Source organism: Danaus plexippus (genome assembly GCF_018135715.1).
Source record: "Danaus plexippus chromosome 3 unlocalized genomic scaffold, MEX_DaPlex mxdp_30, whole genome shotgun sequence".
Classification (NCBI taxonomy): domain Eukaryota; kingdom Metazoa; phylum Arthropoda; class Insecta; order Lepidoptera; family Nymphalidae; genus Danaus; species Danaus plexippus.
In genome coordinates, this window is record NW_026869845.1 from 178,530 (window position 1) to 203,792 (window position 25,263).

The 25,263-nt window shown below is 35.8% G+C and overlaps 3 protein-coding genes across 4 annotated transcripts; 1 reads left to right on the forward strand and 2 right to left on the reverse strand.

Annotated features, from left to right (window-relative positions):
* Positions 1–741: 741 nt before the first annotated feature.
* On the reverse strand, positions 742–10,574 carry LOC116779243 (mediator of RNA polymerase II transcription subunit 14). The gene is given in 25 exon segments (XM_061526884.1): positions 742–1,306; positions 1,583–1,716; positions 1,793–2,050; positions 2,134–2,295; positions 2,371–2,477; positions 2,480–2,590; positions 2,724–2,970; positions 3,054–3,151; positions 3,388–3,481; positions 3,726–3,866; positions 3,946–4,105; positions 4,248–4,452; positions 4,684–4,821; positions 4,939–5,179; positions 5,493–5,635; positions 5,704–5,824; positions 6,304–6,444; positions 6,910–7,069; positions 7,693–7,910; positions 8,218–8,431; positions 8,609–8,843; positions 8,921–9,053; positions 9,123–9,327; positions 9,802–10,029; positions 10,160–10,574. Coding segments are annotated over 25 exon segments (4,152 nt in total). The 5' UTR covers positions 10,297–10,574; the 3' UTR covers positions 742–1,185.
* Positions 10,575–11,246: 672 nt separating this feature from the next.
* On the forward strand, positions 11,247–20,969 carry LOC116768027 (glutamate--cysteine ligase catalytic subunit). Of its 2 annotated transcripts, XM_032658760.2 has the most exons (12): positions 11,247–11,364; positions 11,486–11,750; positions 12,103–12,214; positions 12,733–12,916; positions 12,999–13,171; positions 13,313–13,512; positions 15,079–15,275; positions 16,485–16,656; positions 16,860–17,057; positions 17,693–17,827; positions 18,919–19,100; positions 19,561–20,969. In XM_032658760.2, the coding sequence occupies exons 2-12, from the start codon at positions 11,502–11,504 to the stop codon at positions 19,730–19,732; spliced, it is 1,974 nt and encodes a 657-aa protein (XP_032514651.1). In that variant the 5' UTR covers positions 11,247–11,364; positions 11,486–11,501; the 3' UTR covers positions 19,733–20,969. The 2 variants fall into 2 exon arrangements, with proteins under 2 accessions (XP_032514651.1, XP_032514571.1); XM_032658680.2 differs by having other exon boundaries at positions 11,254–11,750.
* LOC116768172 (beta-catenin-like protein 1) lies at positions 20,960–25,078 on the reverse strand. The gene is made up of 13 exons (XM_061526823.1): positions 24,873–25,078; positions 24,589–24,795; positions 24,239–24,385; positions 23,914–24,045; positions 23,568–23,727; positions 23,395–23,486; positions 23,030–23,161; positions 22,723–22,871; positions 22,285–22,460; positions 22,033–22,199; positions 21,869–21,964; positions 21,706–21,802; positions 20,960–21,083 (listed from the first exon to the last, which is right to left on the reverse strand). Exons 1-13 carry the CDS (start codon positions 24,900–24,902, stop codon positions 20,995–20,997), a joined length of 1,674 nt encoding a protein of 557 aa, XP_061382807.1. The 5' UTR covers positions 24,903–25,078; the 3' UTR covers positions 20,960–20,994.
* Between the last annotated feature and the right edge of the window lie 185 nt (positions 25,079–25,263).

Sequence of the window (25,263 nt, forward strand, 5' to 3'; positions counted from 1 at the left end):
CTTATTATTTAAGCATTATTCTGCAATCGTTTGGACAATTCCATAATAAGCTATTGTCATTTATTATTAAAAGCTTTCATTGCAGAAATTAAAAGATAATTTTAATGAAACATTTTTAAAAAGGCATTTAATTATCATGCATGCTGGGTGGCTGGATAATGGATATTTGGTCCCTAGGATTGATCTGGCAACTTACAAAATACATTTAAATAGACCCCTAAATATTAAATTTGAAAATTAAGTATTAGACTGTAAGTAAGATTGAGTTTTTTTTTGTCGGTATTAAAAGCGTCTGGTAAAAGTTATGTTAACAGAAGGTGTTTGGAGGTATTCCTTTTTAATAGTTTACGATATTTCCTGAAATATACGTAAATATCAGATCTCAGGCTACAAGTAACGTGAAAACTATTTTAACTTACCAGTAGCACCTGGTACCTGACAATTGGCAGCCGGTGTAAGCTAGAAGATATGTACACATTTACTGTAGCCACTGATACTAATTTATTAAATATGTTTTCTTCGTCTGAAAATAAGTGAGTACTGGCGGCCCTGGGATCTTACTTATAACGCTTTTTTGAGGAGTCGTATTAAAAAAAACTCTTATAGAAGTAATGTATATATGTATTATGTTAACATTGATTTGAAGAGACAAACGAATACAAAAATCTACTTGACACTACTGCTTTTCACATTCTACTATATATTATGTCTAAAGCTTGGAGGCATGACAAAATAAACCACTTTTTAGAGATGGACATCGTTTTTATTTATACAAATTTACATCTCAGCAGTTATCAGTTAATCTTAAATTACGCCTACATTATGTGCAAAATGTAATGGTATTTTTTCTGGACCGTGGTTCTTGGTATTCACAATGTCACCTATCGCTTGAATCGTTGATACAATTTAATCCATGGTCAACAATTTGCCGACTAAATTTTACACATCCGGAACGTCCACTGATTTTTCAAAATGAAAACATTCACACAAGTTCATTATTTCCGAGCGGCCAGCGCACATTCAACTACATATATTGATATCCACCGAGCTTAAAGCGTACCAAGTACATAATGTGTGTGCATCGTCAATTATTACAGGACAATAATCCTTGCACAAGTTGACAATGCACAGGTACTAAGCACTGAGTATATCGTGTAATCAGTCGAGCGCCAGTCTGTGCGTGCGCTAGGTGGGCGGCGCGGCGGTTGGCGCGGGCGCATCCTGGGGCAGGGTGAAGTTGATCAAGAGGTCTCGGACCGCCGGCCAAAGGATACACTCGCCGTGAGACTGGTTGAACTCGGCGAACCTGTATAATACATAGTATTAAAAAAAAATCTATCTATCACGTATAAGTTCAGATAATAACCCAAAGTTTCAGGGATTATTTTGAAGTTACGACATTCCTAACCGCGACCGCATGCTTAAATACATCAGTTGTGCTATTTTACAAATATATTGAAATGAATAACTAAATTATATGTACATAAATATGTCTATAATGGTTTCAAGTTTCAACTATGTTAAAGGTGTTCGGAAACAATAAATACCGAAGTTGATATACATGAATATCATTGTTACTTACCTCTTGAGATGTAAGTTTACGGCAATTAGATGCGGCTGCTGTGCGTCCCTTCGTTCAGCTATCTGTATAACGTTCGACTGCATGTCATACACCAGCGGCAATACCAGTTGGGTGTCGCCGCGCGTCAAGCATATCTGATAAAAGTTATATGGAGTTTAACAAACTACCCTCAAGAGATATTATAATACAATTAACAGTGATAACACTCACGAAGAATAGTATTTTATGTTTGGCGAGTAGGACGGCGGGTTGGCCGGCCGGCACTATCTGCGGTCCGGCGGGCGGGATGCGGAGCGCCCACTGTAATGTCCACAGAGCGGGTGCCACCGGGACCAATTCTGCCCGCATTAACGCAACCAGCGAAGGCAGCGCTGCACCCGGCGCTCCCCAAGCACGGCCCCAGCCCTGCAGCGCTGTCGCTCGATACGGAGCGATCGCCACACGAACGTCGAAAAACTTCTCCATGACCTTAACATCGAAGTCATAACTAGTGAATATGTAAATGTATTAGATGAGAATACCTTATAAATTACACGTTATATGTTGAGCACCTGTAGGTCATCAGCGGACCAGTTGTCTTTATGGTCGGGAAGAGGCGTTAGCTGCAAGTGCAAGGACTGCATATGTTGGGGATGAAGAGCGACACGCGCCGCCAGGCCCGCACCCTCACATCTGAACGTGAGTGACAGCGCGTCCACAGACACGAGCGTTAACTGCAAGATTTTTTTTATAATATGAGTGATATGAACTATGAATCGTTTTATATTATCCATGACTAATTAACTCACAAACTCTTCCTGATGCACAAAACGCTGCAGCGTTCGCTTCATATACTGACAGGCCAGGAAGCGTTGCAGCGGGGCCAGAGGTGGCCCAGGTGGCGCCCCCGGGGGGGCTCGGATGGCGTGCAAAGCGCTTCCAACTTGCCAACGGCCAGTGGTGTGCCCGGCGACAGACCCGACCGCCATCCACTACGTACAGCCGTAGACGAACTCGCTTGTGGACCCGCTAAAATAATAAAAAAAATATTCTACTGCTTCTGAAAGCACTTATTTTTATTGCAAAGTAGTATTGCCAAAGGGAATCGTCTAAGTTATAAACAATTCAGATGTCTAACTGCGTATATTTGTGTGGAACATACCCTTGTGTTCGATATGATGTCTGGGCGAGGGATGATGTCCAGGCGAGGGACGCGGTAGAGACGGCGACGCGGGCCAAGCGGTGAACGGAGACGTAGGGGGAGGGTGGGGGGAAGCGACCGGCGCTAGCGGGGAGGGAGCCATTGGGGACGCCGGGGACGCTGACACACCAGCGCCCCCCGCACTACCGCCACCCGAGCCTCCCGCACCACCCGGCGGTGAAGTCAGGTTGAAGGATCCACCGCCCATCTATAACAGAGTACAAAAAAATTATTTAATCTTTTATATTTAATGTTTTGGAGCTTACAATACAAAGTATTTTATATTATTACCTGATGTTGTGCCGGCGACGCCGGGTGCGGTGTCACAGGCGCCGAGTGCGGTGTGTGCGGCTGAGGGGGAGTCAGCGGGGCGGGGAAACGAAGACCGCCTACAACCAGTTACATATACGTATATACATGACATATACAAATATAGTGTGTTTTTTAATGTCAGATGATAAGGATATAGAGACCGTAACATAAAAAGGTTCAGATTTCAGATTAATAAAAAAAAACCCTGTAATATCTATAGTTATTGAACCGAAATACAAAGGCTCTCCCATCTCTAAATATAAACATTAACCACAGTATAATGTATGTTGCAAGCTCCTTATATCTGTATTACCTGGTGGCATCGGTGACATCGGCGAGGGAGGGTTGTCGTCCTCCGCCAGGAGTCTTGCACTGATGTTGTCGTCGACATATCGCGACAAGAAAGTCTACCGAAACAAATAAATTTTAAAATATAGAATATCTGACACATAGAACATATAATCTAGTCACTGTTTAATAAGTTTCAATTTCTTTTCTAACAGATTTTAAGTGAAGGCGTCACAAAATTTAAACCAATCTACTACGTTTTGTCCTCTTAATAGTACACTACATCTACAAAATTTAACGGTCAGATAAACGGAAGAATTAAACTACAATTATCAAAAAAAAAATCTCATTATCGTTTTGTACCTTTAACCCTTGTGCAGGAGCAAATTCATCGACGACGGAACATCTGTCGAACTTAGAATAAGAACCGTCTCGAATAGTTACTGTATTGCCGCCTCGTATGCCCACCTCTATCGAGTATGCACCGGCATAAATGATGCGAATCTAGAAAAATTATAATTTACATGAAAACAATTATATAATTCTTATGTAATTCAAGTACAGGTAAAAAGCGAGGACATACCTTCCGCCATGAGTGTGCCAGCAGTGTGAATGTGGGCGTGGGCATCAGAGCTCGTATGTGGTGAAGGCCAAGTTGTGGCAGAGTGGGCAGGCGACCCAACGCTAACAACGGCATATAAGTCTCACGCAGTACAACGCCAAGAGACATTAAATCCTTGTGCCTGTGAGAATATTACGAAATGATTACCAAAGTATGAAACCATTTATCCCTATATGCAAAGATGTTAGTCCATTTCAGTTTGTACTGTTAGTATAAAACATTATATTACTATACTACTTTGATTGAATGTATTGGAGATTAACCAGTTGAGGTAATGGTCGAGGTGGTGGTGCAGCAGGTGGTGAGCGTTGGCGGCGGGTTGGTGTGCGGGCGTGGCCACAGTGTACCGCTGGTTGGTGGCGCTCCACTGCAGCACGGCCGTGGCGCGGTGAGCCGGACCGAACCCCAGTACTAGCGACCTGTACGTGTACGACCTTATACACACGCCCTGCCATACGCTCTCCCGCTCTGGAAGAAGTTTTTAAATTATAAACTTTTTTTTACGAAACAATATATTTTTTTAGCTTTGTAGCTATCTATAATCTCAAAGGGGTTTTTCTATATTTTTAATTACTTAACCCAAATTTTCTCTATTTTATAAAGATTGCAACAAAGTAGATTTTTTATACCACTTAACACATAACTCTTATAATTCAAAGCATATTTATATATTATAACACCATTACATAACAGAAATACCTTGTAAGGGTCTGAGCATGAAGTCATGTAGTAGTGTGTGTAGATGTACTATGGACGCCCAGTCCGCGAGGAACGCATCGGCGGTCCGACCGGCGTCTGTACCCAGCTCGTATTGCAAATAAACACAGCGCCGTTCACCTACACGATATAAACTTCTTTACATACACTTATTACACGCATATAAATATGTATGTATATATCAAAATTACTGGGTAGGAACTAAAAATTTTCAAAAAGAAATTGAAATAAAAATACCTTGCTCTTTAGGATTGGGAGTGGGTACAGGCGAGCCGTGGAAGACGATCTCAGCTGTCCACACTCGTGCCTGGTTCTTGGTGGTGAGGCGGACGGTGGCCGCCAACAGCCTCGTCCGGAGCGCCGCAGCGGCTTCACTGCTCGCTCCCTCGGGCCGCGGTAGCGACACTATGCGCATACCCAGAGCGCTGCCTGACCACTCCGCTTGGACACCGCCGTGAGTCACGCCGCGGGCAGCCAACTAGTTACATTTTATGAGTAATTCTTTATCACATATTATTAAACCTTATGCATCGAAATATTGTTTCTGACAAATGTGTTTTGGATATATAGTTAAAGGAGAAATATCTTAAGGTATGAAATTACGGGCTGTTATCTGATTAGCTTATTATGGGTATCTTTTATAAGATTCTTACGTTATGTCTGAGTTTATAAGTTCTAAGCAAGACTATTTTAATTTCATAATTTAATTTAATAAAAATTTAATTTCAATAGCCATTGTGACTCTAATGGAATTATCTTATTTTATAAAATATTAAAAAGTAACTCTGTACCTCCTGCGCCAGATTCACGAAAGGCACCCTCTCATCTGCGGCGGCCACGACATGGGCCAATTCCGGTAAAAAGTATGCAGGCTGACGGACGCGAACCGAGCGGCCGTTGGAACCAGACAACTTACGTTTCCCGGGCTGCATACCTACATAACATATGATTATTAAAATGATAAGTCCTAATTTTAATGATATCCGTCGATTCCCTACTTGCCTGGGGTGTCGAGAGGTGTGAAGGGCCCGTGGGTTAATGTGAACGTGTCCAACTCGACCAGCGAATGCAACTTGAGGTAAGCACGAGCTGTAGCCGGCGTGCTGGACGTCGTGCCAGAGGACTGTAAACATTACAACAATTACATTGACATTGACATGCAGCTTACAACCATTGCAGACCACAGCTGCGACATCATGACATCACATACTAGTGTAAACTATTACCGTATACATAAAGAATATTATGGACATTTGATATTGGTTCACACAGTGAGATCTAAGATTTTCGAGAGTATTCATTGAAATAAAACTAATATTTTTCGGATTTACTACAGATGAGACATCTCAACTTCCCGTGATCAAGGTTGCTGCAAAGTTACCGGATTGTCGGAAGTGTGTATTTACAATAATTGTAAACGCGTAGTAAGTCCGAAAAATATTATTATATTTAACATTTGATATTATAGAAATTTATTTAACATTAAAACAAATACTCACTATACTCTAACTTATAATTAGCCTCAATATTGAAATAAAAACTTGCATTATTGTATAATTAATTTCAAAATAAACTAATATGTTCCAGTTATATTAACAGCACCTCATCCTCGCACTCGTCAGGAGTACAGCGCCTCACCCCGGCCAGGTGGAAGGCCAGCGCTACACTGCACGCGCTGCCGGTGTTGCTGCTACAGCTGGTGGTGGCCGTGCCGCCCGCTGCCACCTCCTTCATCTCTACCACCTGACAGAATCACGGTTTAGAACACATGTACAAGTGATAAAGGAAATTAATTAATTCAATTTATTGAGCTCTCTTAATAACACCACTAAGTTAAAATATATTAAATTGTCATAGTTAATTTTATTAAGATAATGTTACTTGATTTTATCACACGGGCGATTTTTGATCACAAATTATTAGTTACTTTAAATTCAAAATCAAATGTAAATTGACGTTTAATGACAATCCATTCGTTGCTGCATCTTCACGGATCAACATTAGTCTGTGTGTCAAAAGCGTGGTAGTGTGAGTAATGTTTACTGAATTTAAAGTATTTGTAATGCTTCATATAACTATATTTCATATAAAGAAAATAGGTTTATACACTTTTCTGTGTTGAACATGTTCAACCACTCTCGCAATTTTGTCAAAATGAGCGTTACAGAATTATCGCTGGATGTATTTATATAGATATGTGTAACTCACTAGTATGTGATCCGTGTGTCTGTGTAAGGTGACGTACAGTCTGTCCGGCGACAGTTTGTTGAGAGGGTGGTCGGGTCCGTGCAGGAACGGCAGATGCTCACACACACTGGCTGGCAGGTGTTGCAGGGACTTCTCACATCGCCGTGCCACCAACCAGAACCTGGTACACATTCAAACAATACTTTTTACTTATTATGTCAATATACGGTAATAATGACTCGGTTATAAATTTATTTAACTAGATGTAGTCTTCAACTTCTCCCAGATTGACGTTGGAATCGCATATTTCAAAAAAGATGTTAACTAACCGGTGGCGACATCTACATGTGATGTCATAGAAAATACTCTAATACTGTTCTTTATCGAACTATGTACATTAAATTTCATAATAAATTATGGCCTATGTCTAATTTTGATGTGTGAGCAATATTATTGATTGATTGATTGAATGTCAGATAAAATTTATTATATAGGTTGAGAGAAATTGAGTGAAAGTGAAACAAACATTGACATGTAATATCCACGTGAAATATGGATCTATTACCTGTAATAAGATATAGGGCTATATGATATATATATTTTTTATTATTAGATAAATTTCAAATTAGGACTTAGATTTTATATACCTTTCGTATATAAAAACATTGGTACATAATTTATTTGTGAAGCATAAATGTATTGATTATGCTACTAATAATATCTATATCAACGATTTTATCTCTAAAGGGCTCATCAGAAATCAGAAGATAATGTCTTTAATGTGTGGCTGATCGGATATCTCACCTCAGTTGTGTTAGCAGTTGTCTAACAAGAGTTCGGTCCGTGGCGGCCAGCGCGGCCGCCAGTTCTGGCATACGAGGGGTGGCGGGGTATGCGGGGACACGCGCTCGCAGGCGACCCCCGTGAGCACCCACAGACACTAGGAGCTGCTCCGCACGAAGACACGGCGCCACCACTGAACAAGCCAGGGAACACGGCCATCCGCCCACAGAACATTCCACCTGTATACATATGAACTTATAGGTCTACACAAACTATGTTAACCACAGAATATTTTCCAAAGATGAAAAACCAAATAAAACAAGAAATTTCAAATACTTACATGTTGTAGAAATGAATAATGGTTAAAAGTTTTATTTTTAAAGCATGGATATTTTTTAAATATACTAATTTTATATACTTACAGTATAAATTTTTCTAGTCATACAGATACAAATATTGAAAACAGCATTCAAATATATTCTTTTAATGGAACTATGCATAATGCTATCTCAACATCTTAGAGTCCAACAAACTTTTTACACTCACCCCAAGATCATTGAGGAGAACTTTGAGATCATTAAGTCTCTGTCTCGATCGCACGTGTACGGTGTGAGCGAGGAGACGCTCCATGGACGGCGCGTGCGGTGTGAGCGCGGCCGCCACACGCTCGCCGCCCGCCAGCGCTGGTACGTGCCACACGCACAGTGACTCTCCCTCCGCACCAACGATTAGACGGTAACCGAGCTCGCAACCCAACTCCCTTTAGAATATTACATTAAATTTACGTTTGAGAAAACATAATCGAAGTTTTGCTTAAGTTTTCAACTCTATTGGTCCTCAGCCATCTTTTATAAGCTAACTTAATGCTATCAAATCTCATCCATACCGCTAGTGTGTAAACGATACAAATAATTCCATTACGATATTAGTGCGTTACCTCCAATATGAAACCTGTAACTTTTGTCCAGGTATATATCTATCCACTTGGAGATGTCGGGCCAATCGATCGCGGCATAATCTTAATGTCTGAGTATATAACAGTTCCAGAGAGAGCGACCGGCAGAAGAATCGTAGAGCTGTTAAAGCGCCGCTGAGACCAGCAGCCGCTAGCCTCGCCTGGGCGACTCCACGGAGCCAGTTTAATTGGGATGTATGTACTAATGGCTTTCCCTCTGAAAAACATGATAGGTAAAGGTATTTTGTTTGAACGTTACGTACTATATAGCGTAAATATATTAAATATTCTTACCTCCCGTTTCGTTATCTTGTATTAATATAGCAATATCTAATAAACGCCAAGGTACATTGGGTGCGTCACCCATAACCGTCAAGGAAACGCTGAACTCCTGACCTACAGTGAATGTAGCCCTTCCATTTTCAACCTAAAAAATACAATTATTACTAGCACTTAAAGAACTATTGTCATGTCCACATGCAACGAGACTAACTACCTTCAAGTTCCTAACATCACTGGGCAGTGAAGCTGTTGTCAGTCTTTGTCGGACAACATGTGCGAGTGCCCTTAATGTTGAACGTCTTTCAGCAGGTGTAAGCGGCGGCGGTGGTACCAAGCGTTCACGGATTACGGCTGGCAAACGGCTGTATGTGCCAAGAGTGAGCACTTCAACTGCTGCAGCCATGTGGAATGTTGGCAATCTTAAAAACGTAATTAATTATTTTAGTAAGATATGTGATGTGAATCCAGAGGTGTAGTTTTACACTTAATAGGCCCTCATTTAAATGGGGGAGGGGGTGACTTCTTTCTGATACAACTAAATTACTGCACACTAATGAAGCAAAGTTGTAAAGTATAGAATGACATCATTTCATTAAGATTTACATATCACAAGATTACACGGTTCTGTGGTAATCAAGAGCAACCTCCTAAGTGTACTATCAACTAGTTGACCAAACTATTTAAATGTATTTCAAATATGGATAAATTTTAAAATACATAGTGCTATTTAAGAATTTAATTGTACTTGTTTAAATTAAACTAAACTTTGAGGATAATATGCATTTTTATTATTTGGTAACTACAAATTCCCAGCTTCTGGGCTCTTTTGCAGCAACTGTGATCACATTACAATAATATGATTTATTAATTTAAGAAAGTGAATCTTGACTTACCTTGCATGAACCAAAGTTTCTCTTGCAACTCGCGCTAACACATCTGCTGTTTCAACAAACAGGAGAGCTTGTTTATCCAAGAATGCCATAATATGAGCTGATCTATCTACTTTTGTGGCGCTGCTTGCCCACTTCACTAAAGCCAATAAACGAACAAACAGTTGCCTTGTTCTAGCACTGAATTTGTAGATTTCGATCTTCCTTTCCATATCTGTTTTGCGAGGTAACCTATAAAAAAAAGGAGAAGAAAAAATTTCTTTTTGTTTTGCAAGCACATAATAGCATATAATTTTTTTTAAATAAATTGATGCATATCCAAATTAGTCTTCAAAGTTTTACTCAATATAAATATACTCACAGTTCAGCCAAAACCGTAAGTTCATCATAAGTTCTTTGAACTATAAAATCAATTAGTAGTCCCAAAGAAATAGACCCACCACGGGGACCTCCACCTTCGGTCCCCTGATTGCATCCTTCAATCGCAACTGGCACCATGATTATCTGATTTTCTTCCTTCCTTATTATCGTAATTATTAAATTACTAAAAAAGTCATCACAGTGTGAACTTTAAATATTATAGTTAACAGGGACATCTGCGGTACACTTTAAATATAATAATTTAAATTAGGACAAAATTATATTTTCATTTTAATTAACGAAATTTTATTGCAACTAATCAGATTTGATGAAGTATGTTTACTTAGCAAATATAACTTAATGCTCACTAACTGATATCCCTAATACCTATGTTACAATTTACGAGTTTATACTTTATAGTTTATGTCATCCAAGTGACAATCTTGATATTATAGATAAAACATATGACACAGATTAAAATTTCACCAAATAGCATTTACAATTTATTATATGTTTGTAGGTGGTAGAGCCTAGCTGTGGTTAAGTTATTACCTCACCACCCTGGGAAGTACCACCCCCTCACAGAAGTGAAAAAGTCTTTAATGGCTACGTTTCGTCCTATGAGAAATAGAGCCGATTGCCCTTTCCCTTTTCCCGCCCTTTCCAACCCCTTCCCTTTTCCCTACCTTTCCCACTTTTTCCTCCCCCTCTTTCGTAATCAAAGGTCGCGGCACATCAGCAAAACTGTGTTGCGGATGTCAATGGGTGACGGTACTACCTCCATCAAGTAGGCCGTCTGATCGGTTTGCCCCTTTAGCATAAAAAAATAATAAATAAAATTATAACATGGCTTTTATATATTAATGCAATTTTTTCTTAATATAACATTTGACTATTTAAATAAATGTATAATTATGAGGTTATTATCTCCTATACCTTAAGTAATTTAAATAAACTTTCGAATAATTTGGGAACGTAGAAGTTTTACCATGATTATGTAATATTTTGAGGTTTTTCTTTTCTAATGACAGTGACGTTTCGACTTAATATGAAAGCAGATTTGACAATTGTAAATAAATAAGTCATTGAATTGTTGTCACAGAGTAATACATTTAGTGCACTCGAATCTTACGTGTGCACTAAGTGGGAATAAATCATTAAAAAGAAAATAGAAAAACATACTTAAACGGCATTATAATCGTTTTTGTAAAAATCATTTGGTTTATAAATTTTTCCTCCTTTATATTTAAAATAGAGACATGTCATTACATTGTTGATTTTCAGATTTTAAATAGAATAGTCTTGTTAGTTTTTTATTCACTTACAGGCGTTTTTAGCAATAGATGAACTTTTGTTTTTCAAAGAAGTTCGGTTACGCTTTCGGAGTTTATAAAAGTGTATTAAAGTTACGTTCTAATTTTCAAAGTATTCAAATAGTTAATATGGGTTTATTGACGGAAGGTAGCCCTCTTTCTTGGGAAGAAACCAAAGCATTGGCGGAACATGTGCGTCGACATGGTGTTGAACAGTTTATTAATCTCTACAGCAAGCTTAGAGACCGTACTGGAGATGTTCTCAAGTGGGGTGATGAGGTATGTTACTTTTTCATATAATAACCTTGAGGAAAATAATATATAATTATCAAATGTCTTGCTTGAATGAATCTTTCTTTATATTTTATTTTTACAATTACTATGTGTGTTATCCAATGTGTATATCACACAACTACATGTTTACTTGTCTAACATACAATTATTTCTGTTTTATATGTAAATATAAGAAATATGATATATATATAATCCCATTACATGTTATTATAATTATATGATATTAATATAAATTTTCATACTTCATATTTTTAAATAATAAATGCTTGAAAGATGCCTTTTATTTTGAAAATGTAGTTAATATATTCTCAAGTATTAAATATTTTGCAACTTTTAGGTGGAGTATATTATAGTTAAATTTGATGATGTTAATCAGCGAGCCACTGTAAGTCTAAGAGCTGAGGAGGTTCTGCCTAAACTGCAAGAAAAAGAATTGAAAGATCCTCAAAGTAAAATTATATATCTTTGTTATCTTAAAAAACTTTATAATTAGGTAGTTTATAAAAGAGAATACATATTTTAAATAAAAACATATATTTTAAGTACAAATTTATAGTTTTGTCATGTTTCACAATAATTTAAGCAAAGTTTTTAAGCATTAGTCATGTTTTGTGTTATTAATAACTAAGTTCTATACAGTATTTAATATTTAGTTTGTTATTTTAAATATTGATATAACAGTCGTGTTCAGTGTTAGATTATGTGACTGTCAATTTTATATGTGCTGTGATTGTGTTATCGATTTTTTTTTAAAGATATTGAAAATAATTTTATAACATATATATAACCACAAATAATTGAATATCGTTACCACAGACTGAAAAGTGTTGATAATATTTAAAAATAATAAATTATATTTCGAGTACATATATTAATGATTCAAGGAAATCTCATGTTACATGTTGAACAAACAATGAAGTGTTTGTCTTTTGTATCACAAATAACACACATTTGTGTTGGATTTTAGATGTAAAAAGTCTCTGGCGGCCGGAATATGGAGCTTATATGATTGAAGGTACTCCGGGGAAGCCCTACGGAGGGCTGCTGGCCCATTTCAACATAGTTGAAGCAAATATGCGCTATCGTAGGGCCGAAGCAAGTGCACTTTTAAAAGACGGTGAAGTCATTATGAGTATTACGAATTTTCCTAGGTATGAAGGGACGGTATTAAAAAGATTATTAATTGTTATATTGTTAAGTTGTGAAAACTTAGGTCAAACTGTTTGATTCCAGATTAGGCAGTCCAAACTTTACATCTCCACCATACAAACCAACTCCAGACAGGGGTGTGTCATTATCATACTTCTTTCCTGATCAGGCAACATTCCCTGGACACCCACGTTATAAGACACTGGCCGAAAACATTCGGAAGAGAAGAGGAAATAGAATGGCCATAAATATTCCAGGTGTGTGAACTAATTTTATAAAAAAAATTAAATATTTAGTTGCTTTTCACTTCGATTAGTATAAACAGTTAATATTACATATATTTTTTAAGATTTCCTTTTCTTTCTCTATTAGTATGTTGATAATATAATTCCTTAAAGTTTTCCGCGATGTGAACACTAAGATTCCTATCGACGATTACCACAAGATACTGCCAGATTTGGCCAAACCAGACTCCGTGTATTTGGATGCTATGGGTTTGGGTATGGGGTGCTGCTGTCTTCAGGTCACATTCCAGGCTTGTTGTATAACTGAAGCTCGCACATTGTACGACCAACTTGCCCCTTTATGTCCAATCATGGTAAGACTTCAGTATATTAATAAGATATATTTGTGTATATAATATACAGATATTATTTCCTATGTATATATATATATATATATATACTTATATATGTAGGTTATGTATTTGCATAACATTATCTATATAACAGAAATTTTATTATAAAATGATTTTTTCTCTAAAATATGTGTTAAATTATAAGTAAGTATATATTTCACTCCAGCACTAATCACGTGTTTTTTAATTACTCGTTATTATCACTAAATGATAACGCTGTGATAACCCACAGTCTGGGGCAAAAATTGTATATGGAGTCATCTTCGAAAGCTGCCAGCATTTAGGTTAACTATGTTATAAAAAGTAACAGTAATCAAAGCCGGCTTCAGATACTGAATGATTATAATTAATGATATTGTTAATAATTAATTATTTTCAATTGTGTTACATAATATGGTTGGAAGCAAGTGTCGAAGTACAGTCGTAATCAGCGCCCCTAACACAAGTTACCATTTCATATAACATACGGACAATTAAGAGTTATTCGTAAATGTTCTAAAATCAAACTAGCAACGTACTTTTATTAATATATGAATGAATGGCTTGCAACTGTCCGTGTGTAGGTCGACGATACAAACTTGTGTTAAGGATACAGTTTACGAAAATTCTACATTAGTTACACTTAGGAAACTTTTTCTGAACTTTATTGGTAAAAAATAAATAAATCAGTATTATGACGTGATAACAAACAAAAAACAAGCGTCAATGAACTATTGCGATTGTGATTTTTCGTCGATCCAACACTTATAATACATTGAAAACTCAGTTTTATGATGATAATTTGTTTACGCAGCCTAGCCTCAATGAAAGCACGTTTTGCATTAATAATTTCACCTCAATAAACTTTTTCAAAGCCTTTTCGTGACTGCGTTGTAATTTGCCTGGTTTATCGCCTGATGTACCCAATTTGAATACAAATCTTCTCAGATCGTTGAATTCAAATTGATAAGGAATTTAATCTTTAATAGAAGGAATCTTCTAGAAAATTAAGCATAAGTACCTACAACGTTTATAATAAGTTACGTAACCAAGTAATTTCTAAATATTTCTCACTCCCTTTAATATCCAGTTCATATATTCCACGAGAACACTAAAGTTAACCTTTGTTTAGAATTCTTTTAAAATATGTAGTAATTAATATAAGCTGTAAGCATGACCAATTAACCTCGCCAACTCTTTGTGTTGTGTGACTGTATCGAAACGAATGGACTAGGACTGAATCAAAATAAATATGACGGCATTCTAATTTATTAAATTGTTGTTTACTGAATTCTCGGAATCGTTAAAATATTGCTCTAATGTGATTTTAATGATCGGATCCAAATAACAAATCCCGAATGGCGATAATCGTAATTATGTGAACGTGTTTTCTATCGACGTTTCTGTTGTTTCGTTGGATTTCGAGTTATGGTAGCGGCGTTATAATTAATATAAAAATAAAAAGTTTTTTTTGAACATTTTCTTTTAAGGAATTTTGAGCCCTGGTTTTGTATAATTTCATGTATATGTATACTATAACTCGACCAGCTAGCGTTGTCTGCTGCGTCTCCCGTGTACCGAGGTTACCTGACGGATGTTGACTGCCGCTGGAATGTCGTCTCGGCCTCGGTGGATTGCCGTACTAGAGAGGAGTTGGGCTTAGAGCCGCTGAAGAATGACAAGTTCCGCATACACAAATCACGTTACGACTCCATCGATTCCTACCTGTCACCTGAACATGAGAAGTAAGTACAGCTAGCAATGAAATACATTTTATTAATTTTTACTAAAATCAACGAAGGTAGCAACTATAAAATAAACTAAATCAAGATTTATTCTATTTTTAATGATTTTTTTTAGGCAGATTGATTCTAATACCATATCGTATTATTCTCGTAATGACGTGCAAATACTTCTATCAAACATTCTGCCATTACACTGGTTTTATTAAGCAACGAAATGAGTTGATCTTAACATTTTTTTTTAATTTTTATTCATAAATATTTCGCTCACGATAGTAACAACATTATAACATATGTATTAAGTAGTGATATCAGCGTGTAAAGTTTAACGATGCAAATTATTCGTAAGGTACTTTTGCCAAGATCAGTAAATCATTTATGTTGAAAATAAGAAACATTAAATAATTTTATAATTCGTGTTTTAATACACGTCATAGGTGTGGTTTGATACAGTCATTTGTCCTTTGATCTTATCCGATTCATAAGTTGCAGTCGCCATGATTGTCATTGATTTCGTAAAATCATATATGGCCTTCGATTCATAAGTCTGAGTCACCGTGTTTGTCATTTTATTTCTATAATATCTAGGTCCATGCTGTTATCACAATAATATTTTTACTTATAATCTACTGACAGTGCAAAAACTATCAATGACACAGCATAGGTAACTTAGACTTTAAATATGACACAGCAGTTGTGACGTCATTTTTAAAGACAGCCGCGATAAATATTACATACCCATTAAGAATGAGAAATCAATATATAGGTGATAATATTTTTATTTCGTGCAATGACTTTATTATAACTCAAATACGTCAGAAGTGTTGATGACGTATATAGTTAAAATTATCCTTGAATAATAAAAAAAAAAATTTGTTACCAAAAAAAAAAATGGAAGTTTTTAATGTTTGTTATATTTAATGTAATACTAATAAATATAGTCAAATGTTTTAAAATTGCTAAGTCTTAATAGTTTTATACATTTACTGGTATTGTATACGGAGCATTGGAACTACCGTTTTTCTCTTTTAAAACACCATACGACTAAAACGATATAACATGTTACATGTACAAAGAAACCGACGTTCTTTATTCAAAATAGTCCAGTTAATTTCATAAAATCATATATGACCTTCGTGCGTGCAAAATGTGCAATATATTCAGCCTATGTCACTTAAATATTAATACATTTGCTGAGTCGTTAACATCCAGGTACAACGATATCGAGGTGGTGCACGATCCCGCAGTGTACCGCCGTCTTCGCGAGGGTGGTATAGATCACCCTCTGGCGATCCACGTGGCACATCTCTTCATACGAGACACCGTGTCTCTCTTCAGTGAAAAGGTTCACCAGGATGACGAGAATGATACTGATCATTTTGAAGTACGTCCTATGCCATGTCTTTTATAATATATGCTCTATAGAAAAAAGTGTAACTATTCCTCATTATCACTGATGTCCTGAACCATAGTTACCTACAAAAAAATATATCTATATTTTTAAATTCCACATATAAAGCGACTTCCAAATTTGAATTCTATCAGTATCTCGTATGTGTTTTAACTGAATATATATTTTTGTTTAAGAACATTCAATCTACCAACTGGCAGACCATGCGTTTCAAGCCGCCTCCTCCGAACTCGCCGATCGGTTGGCGCGTCGAGTTCCGTCCATGTGACGCTCAACTCACAGACTTTGAGAACGCCGCCTATGTATGTTTCGTGGTGCTCCTCACGCGCGTCATATTAACATACAACCTCAAATTCGTGATGCCCATCAGTAAAGTGAGTTTGAAATGTTACTTTTGAAAATTGTTACCAAATATAATGTCGATTAATATTAAAGTTTATGAACTGAGCTCACTAAAATAAGAACTAAACTAAAAATATGTGTCAAAACTTCTGTTTTTGTTATGTTTCAAAGATCTCAACTACATGTCTAATTTTCTCTACGTTGATATGTTCCAAATATTCCTAATGTCTGACAACATATCTGAAATTACACGTATAGTATATGTCTTTTTTTATGTGAAAGATGGCAATCGAGCAGACGGCCTATTTGATGGGCAGTAGTGACCGTCGCCCATGGCCATCCGCAACATAGATGTTGCGGATGCGTTGCTAACCTTGATTGTTGAGGAAAAGGGAGGGTTGGGAATAATGAAATGGCAGGAAAGGGTGGGAACGGGGAAAGGGCAACCGGCTCTCTCACTCTTCGGACGAAACGCAGCCACTAAAGGCTACTTCACGCCGACCTTCTGTGAGAGGGTGGTACTTCCCGGTCGAGCCAGCCCATGTTCGAGCTGTAGTAACTTGACCACAGCTAGGCTCTACCACCAAAAAAAAATGTCCAAAAAAAAGGTAGCTAATTATATACACATACTTAAAGAGTCTCACAAACTAGTATTATTATTTTGCAGGTGGACGAAAACATGCAACGCGCTCAGCGTCGTGGCGCGTGCGCTTCACAGCGCTTCTGGTGGCGTCGCGACGTACGCTCACAAGACGCCGACACGTATCTGGAGATGACCGTTCACGAGATCATTAACGGAAAGGTATAAAGCGTTTAATATAAATAACACATATGTATATATACATAGAAATGTATATAACATACTAGTTTTTGCCCGCGATTTTACGTTGATTTCGGCATTATATTATATGAATAGCTGACAAGGCGACCTCTATTCCGCCCTAGAGGCGGTAGTTAATCATATATTTGATTTTATTAAATATTTTTTTTCTTTTTTATCGAAGAGAATTAATTATCCTATTTCCGTCTCCTGGTTCTAATCTAACTCCCCACCATTTCTCAACTATATCCGTACCGCCCGTTTTTGAGTTATAAATAGTGTAAGTAACACTATTCACAATTTTCTTTATATACATATATATGTATATATATATATATAGAAGCTAACCCTTGTTTATATAAAGAGACCTTCGCGTGTAGTGATCAGGAAGTGTCGTACAGATAAGGGTATCAATGATTTTATAAACGATACGATATTATAAGCACCGGTGATTAAATGTTGAACTGATAAAACATATTTACAGCGCGTATCTAACAAAACAATTTAACACAAGTCTATTAATAATACATATGTACAGTATTACTACTGTTATCTCCGACTAGATGTACAATAATAATTATGTATAGCTATTATATATATTATTTAATAATATACACTGTAGTATTTTTAATAATGAGCGTTATTTTTACAGACATTTTATACAATGTCTAACAAAGAATGGTTCAATATATTGTAAGTTTTCATAAGCGGGTGCTACTTGGACCGATTTTTTTCTCTAATGTATGGAAAGTTGTTACCGATATAAGGAATAATCCCCTAAACACGTGTATAAATTAGCCTGTTACCAGGATTTTCTGGTCTCTTGTATGAAATAAATTTGGTAATCTTACAACACTGGTGTGTTATCTAGTCTGCTATGAATCCTAGAACAAGTGGTGTCTTGTGTATTAGACAACGACCTGTGTGTGTAGTCTCATAAGCAACCAAATACTGAAATTTTCTAGTCTTTTTTTTGTATTCGTTTTATCAAAGACCAGTTATTTCTGGTCTTTTTTGAAACCAACAACCAGTGTATCCTGGTATTATGTGTAACGTTCCCGAACGTATTTCAGGAGGGCGTGTTCCCTGGTCTTATCCCTCTCATAGAGTCCTACCTGTCCGGTATGGACGTAGACGCGGACACTCACTGCTCCGTGCAACAGTACCTGAAGCTGATACAACGCCGCGCCTCCGGAGAAATACTCACCATGGCCTCCTGGATGAGAGAATTCATTGACAAACACCCGCAATACAAGTGAGTTATTAATTTTATTCGTAGAGAGGTTCCAAATATAAACCCATTCTTCTGATTTACAACATTACATTTCACCAAAGCATATCAATTTATTCAATGTTAACTTTTTTGTTGCAAGACATTATTTAATATGCTATTACTTTTTAAATTTGTCGTTCGTTTTTTTTTTTTTTAATAATTTAAAAGCGTATATATACTTATCAAACATATGTTCTAGCTTCATAGGATTAAAATATTCAACGTGTGTGAAAGTAGATTTATGTGTAATATTTTAGATCGGATTATTTAAAAGACCAACTAAATTAGTTCTTACTATCGGCCTTTAAAATAACACAGATAATAAAAAGGATGTTAAATTTCTTTGTCATCTTTATCTTTTATAAAAAATAATACAACAAAAACTATAGAGAAAAATCAAATTCCGCTGCCCTGATTTTCATGTTTGTTTATATAATTTCAGAAAAGATTCCATCGTCACCGAAAAGATCAACTACGACCTTCTAAAGACAGCGTACGGTATTCAGTCTGGTACGATCCCAGCTCCCACACTCCTCGGCAGTTCCAATGTGTCCAAGACCAACGACGACATCCCAAAAGCCTTCAGCAAGATGATGAGCAAGGACTGTCCTTAGAACGCCGCCCGTGCCTTCCTAAACCACCTCCGTAGTGTAACGATTAATTGTCTCCTATACGACTGTAGCTCATTCGATTGCCTTAAATTAATACCAAAAGGAAGCGATATTTAAAATTAGCTCGCTAGATTATTGTCACAATAGATCACACTAGGGTTGCCTTATATAATATCGGATGTATAGAAATATGTCACGTTTATTTTACTATTTTAAAAATTCGAATGCATCCAAATCTCACTCCGACGCCGATGGTACTTCACAATGTTTCGGATCTTTCACTCTCGCCCTGTATTCGTTCATTATTAAAAATGTTTTGAAGGGAAACAAAATGTATCTGTAAATAATTTTATTCGCTATCAAAATGTTAGTCGACATCGATATCTAAATCGAATGACGTTTGTTCAAAATGTAAAGTTGTATTTAAAAATCTGCTAACACTTTATTGTGATAACAATTTATTTTACATATACGTAGTTAGATACTTGGAGACTGTACGAGATTCATGAAGGCTGTTTCAGACCGACAATAATTACATACAACAAGATTCAAGTCTGAAAGTTTCCTAAAATTTTTTTCGAACATAATCTGTGTACATTATTTTTCAATTTTAACTAATGTGATAAATATGTTAGTGATTCGGATAGTGTAACGATTCGTTTTAGAAACATGTAAATTTTTCTCATATCGTTTCCAATCATGGATATTCGGGAGTAGTTTAAATCAGTTCCGAGTGATATTTTGTAATTAGAATGGTAGCGTATACCTGCACGAGTACAATCAGTGATGTTTGAAACGGAAATAGATACGACGTGAATTTGCATTTAGTGTTAAATTTATATATGTTCACTTCATGTAATCGTGATATATAATTATGTATAAACATTGTAATTTGTACCAGTTAGTGCTGTTTTTTTTTAATTTAGTTAGGACACAACACATAACTTTCATTATAAATATTAGAAGAAATTCATAGTTAGTGTTTCGTTGTGCACAAGTAATACGTGTTAATAATAATTGGACAATTTTTGTTGAACTCACGGAGCCATGACTTCTTTCATTTCATACTCAGTGACGTAACATAAACGTATAATTTTTATTATTTTTTTGTTCATAACGTTCCCTTATTGTTTTATTCTGGTAAATTTATTATGGATACTATATATAAAGTTGTTATGATTTTTGTTTACTGTTACATATAAAATAAATGCACATACAAATAAAAAAATATTAAATGTTATATTTGTATTTTATTCTAGCATGTTCTAGAACTTGTCGACCAGCTGCAGTATGTGTTGTTGTTCCTGGTGGCGCCAGTCCTCGCTGCCGGCGTCGCCGAGGTTGCCGGCGTATTCTGCAAGCATTTCATCATTTTACATTTGCCTTCGTTTCCTTATACTTCATTCAACATCACAATTTTATGTCTCCGCTATCTTAAACTAGCAAGTGCAGTAACACGAAGAAGAATAATATAGGTGACACTCAAACTTGTCACGCAAATATTACTTAAATTTATTGTGTATCTATTAATTTGACTGAGACTATCCACACATATAAACATATTTTTGAAGTGAAACTATTTATGCGACTTCCGAAAAGATTGCATTTAACATTTTACGCTCCTTGTGGTGGAGAGGGGGGGGGGGAGATGAAAGGAAACAGAGCGAGAGGGAATGCGTGGTGCTCGAACGCTTGCAGGTGTTGGACAACTGTTCTATATTTATACAATAACTATATTCTAACACAGGCAACCAATTGTGACTTGTAAGAAATGTTTATAAAGTTTGTTCGAAAATAAACACTAAAAATTCCTTATAAATCAATTTCTACACTTTCTTATTTTCATTCCAACATAACGAAGTTTCAGTTCTTTCGCGCGGAGGGACTCCACGCACATTTTTTTTCACTTGAAGTAGCATCGATAATCTTATAAATCGTACTCAATGTAAAAATGTATAAATGTTGAACATAAATACCTCTCATAACGTGTCTGATAATTTTAAGCGACCCTCCCCGCAGGGAAAGCACGCGCTGTACTCTCTGCTTGATGGCCGGCGGACCAGCGGTGCACACCTGAATGTATTTATAATATTAGTGTGTTTTTCAAACTCTCGGTCATATTACAACATCTCTAAATACCTCTAAAATAATTCTATCTATCAGCTGTAGAGTAAACAACCCGCCGGATAATCTCTTCAAGTATTGAGCATCGTCATCCAAATCTTCGGCTTCCATCTGAGTTAATAATATACATGATTAAAAGAACTCATAAATATCGTAGCCATACGTATTATTAAAATTACCTCCATCTCTTTCTCAGTACGATCCACTTTGTCCATATATTTAAAGTGCAGTTCCAACAGTCTGTCTACCTTCTCCAAGTCGTTTTCAGTGAATTTGGCCAAGAGCCTCTGACGTTGACTTCCCAGACAGTTGCGTAACATCGACGATATTATTGATACGACGTGCTCTAAAAATCAATGCATTGAGACTAAACTATAAACACGAAATTTAAATGTTTGGATGTAACGGCTTTGTAGCAGTTAGCGACCTACCCTCATGCTGATCTAAGGTCAATATTCTCTTCCTCTTCGGTGTCTTCATAAATAAAGGGAATACCGTCCGCAGGCCGAGGATGTCCACGAATTTGTTACAATTGTCCTTACCATCAGGACCGGCCAAAGCGTGGTCTAATACTTTCAAAGAACCATTCCGGGACATTTTCTTCTCTCTGAAAGTTTTTTGTTTATATGATTAGTTTTCAACAGTTTGTTTAGTATGATCAGGTCAAACGCTAACTGAATTGAAAAACTTACCCTAACATACTTCAAGAGAATAATATTAAACTATAGATACATAAGATAACCAATAAGGAAAAAGCAAGTTATATACATCCCTCAACTAGAGGTAGTGGAAGATTGAACTCACAGACCTTAATTACATGGAAACAAACATAAGTGAAGCTAATAAAAGCATATAAAAACCATCAATACCTCAGCATAAGATTCATAAGCTGCAGGCCTTCGCCTCTAAGGAAGCGGTCTCTATTGAGCGGCTCCATGAGCGCACAGCACAGCGAGTCAAACATGTTCTCCATGGCCTCCTGCTCCTCTGCACTACTGGGGTCATGACGTTTGTAGAACTAAACAATTCAATTGTGTGTTAGTATTTGTCTATTATATATAAAAGACAGGTAGATTTACATGTAAAAACATTTAAGAGTCATTTTAGTTCTTGTTCAAATCATTTCTGATAAAAATCTTACAGTATATTGTTTTATCAATATTTTGTAAAGCTTACCGCCAATTGTTGTAACAGAACGTCGATACCATCTAATTCACCAAGCAGTTTTCTATTTTCTGGTGTGTTTTGTAACAGAATCGATAAAATTTCGGTTGCATACAATTTGTTGCCATCAAACGGTACTTTTAACTGAAACATTATTGTTAAAATATATCATTTCATTTAATGACAACCAAGACCTTCTTGAGTACATTTAAATAAAATTATGTCTTTCGTATTTACTTTATGTATTTTATTTTTTTACATTATACTGAATATTTCGTCTACTTATCAACAACCTGTCATAGCATGAAATCATAATTTTATTTAAATAATATAATAAATTCATTACTATAAATATTGAAAAATATATAATAATATACCTTCAGTCTTTTTAATATCCACTGTATAAAACCTTGTTTTGCAACCTCCACACACATTTCCGGCCTAAACTCTGTTATGTTCTCTATAATACCTGACATAAAAATCATAAACACACATATTGTTTAACATCATTTTAGTACCAATGAGATCATTATATAACTTCTAAAATCACCTAAAGTATTGTGAACAGCATCTCTCTCATCAGGCACCTGTTCATCTAGACGGGCCAAATTGTGTAACAACAAAGATGGACACTCAGCTTCTGCTAGAGCATTGATCAACTCCTCTGCACCTTCTTCACTCTCGTGCAAAATATCTACATCAGTGAGTTCCTGTAATTTTTAATTTAATTGAATTAGAGATATTTATCAGTTATTATTGTTACTACCTATGAATTATAGGGCTTATAAATATGTATATATAGCTTTATACCTTTAAAGATAAAGAAGCAGACTAAATTTAGTTATTGATAAATCCATAATAATAATAATATAAGAAAAATAACATGCCAATGTTACCTGAAGCAAATTCACAACTTTTGTTGAAACATCAGTATTGTCATGCGAGAGTAACTCCAGTATGGAGTTAATGCATTTTAATTCAACTAATAGTGGATACTGATCTGGTACTGTTGCCACTGCACTTAAATCCTGTGTAAAAATAAGAAAGAAAATGGTAACTTTACAATTACAAATTAACTATAGAGTGTGAATTCTCTGATTAAAACTATTTTCACAGCCTTTTTTATCTTTTCTACATTATTTTTTTCTAATACAAGCAAAGATTATGGTTAATCTTATAAGAAAAAACTTAAATTTATAAGTAATAAAATTACTAGCAAACCTGAAGAGCTTCAAATAAATCTATTTCACTTTCCATAAACTTTTCCGGTTGATCAGGAAACTTAATCCTCATTTCTCTATTTCTGAGGGCTTTCTTCTCAAAATTAAGGACAAGCTTTTTCACAGCAGTGTCATCAAGTATTTCTCCCTGAAGCAATAAATAAATTAATGTAAAACTGGAAAAATTATGTTATGATTTTTAATAACCTGAAAGTAAATATGAAATTTATTAATAAGATTTTATATCTTTCTACCTTTATTGACATTCCAAGATTGCATGAAATTAAAAGGGAGTATATTTAACACATAAAAATTATATAGATATCCTTAATCATAATAATATAAACTAACCTCTGTAGCCTCTGTTTCCACATATCTTAAAATATCTTCTTTTTCCTTATCAGTAATTATTGGTTCTTTTGGTAGGGTTTTATTGCCTAATTGCTGCATTCGATTAATTGCGGATTTATTTGATCGCTTTGCTTTCTTTGATCCCTTGCCTTCATCCTCTGAATCCTCCAAATCTTCCTCATTAGGGCGTTTAGGTGTTGGTACCGGCTGAAAGGTATATGCAAAATTAAAATTTTGTTCCAATTGTCACAAATTTACATTTAAATCTCGATAAATGTATATACTTTGAACGAAAGTAATTCCCCAACATCCATTTGAAAAGTTTTATTTTATAAGGAGCAAGTAAAATTAACCAATTTTAATAAATCAACCGATTCAACTTTATAATATGAACTTGTTTCATAAATAAAAGCTTGATATTATTAACAACATTAAAGTAACAAGTAAAGCTTCAGATCGCACATCGGTTACGAAAAAAACAATCTATTGACAATTGTATTGCTGACAATTTCATGATAGGTGTCATTATAGCATAGTACCAAGATACTATAGAGTACACATAAAAACTATCAAGTACACCACTTGGATTCTCCATTAGAATAATTGTGTGTGTATTACAGAGTATGTTAATATTTTTAATTGTTCATAATAAATAATAATATTATTTTGAGGAGG

Excerpts from the sequence above, each read along its gene's own strand:
- LOC116768027 (XM_032658760.2), top strand. The coding sequence starts at position 11,502 with ATGAACTTTTGTTTTTCAAAGAAGTTCGGTTACGCTTTCGGAGTTTAT. Across the intron at positions 11,751-12,102 it reads TTCTCAAGTGGGGTGATGAG|GTGGAGTATATTATAGTTAA; the intron begins GTATGTTACTTT and ends TGCAACTTTTAG. Across the intron at positions 16,657-16,859 it reads ATGATACTGATCATTTTGAA|AACATTCAATCTACCAACTG; the intron begins GTACGTCCTATG and ends TTTTTGTTTAAG.
- LOC116768172 (XM_061526823.1), bottom strand. The coding sequence starts at position 24,902 with ATGGATGTTGGGGAATTACTTTCGTTCAAA. Across the intron at positions 24,046-24,238 it reads ATTTATTTGAAGCTCTTCAG|GATTTAAGTGCAGTGGCAAC; the intron begins GTTTGCTAGTAA and ends ATTTTTACACAG. Across the intron at positions 23,728-23,913 it reads AAGTTGTGAATTTGCTTCAG|GAACTCACTGATGTAGATAT; the intron begins GTAACATTGGCA and ends TAAAAATTACAG.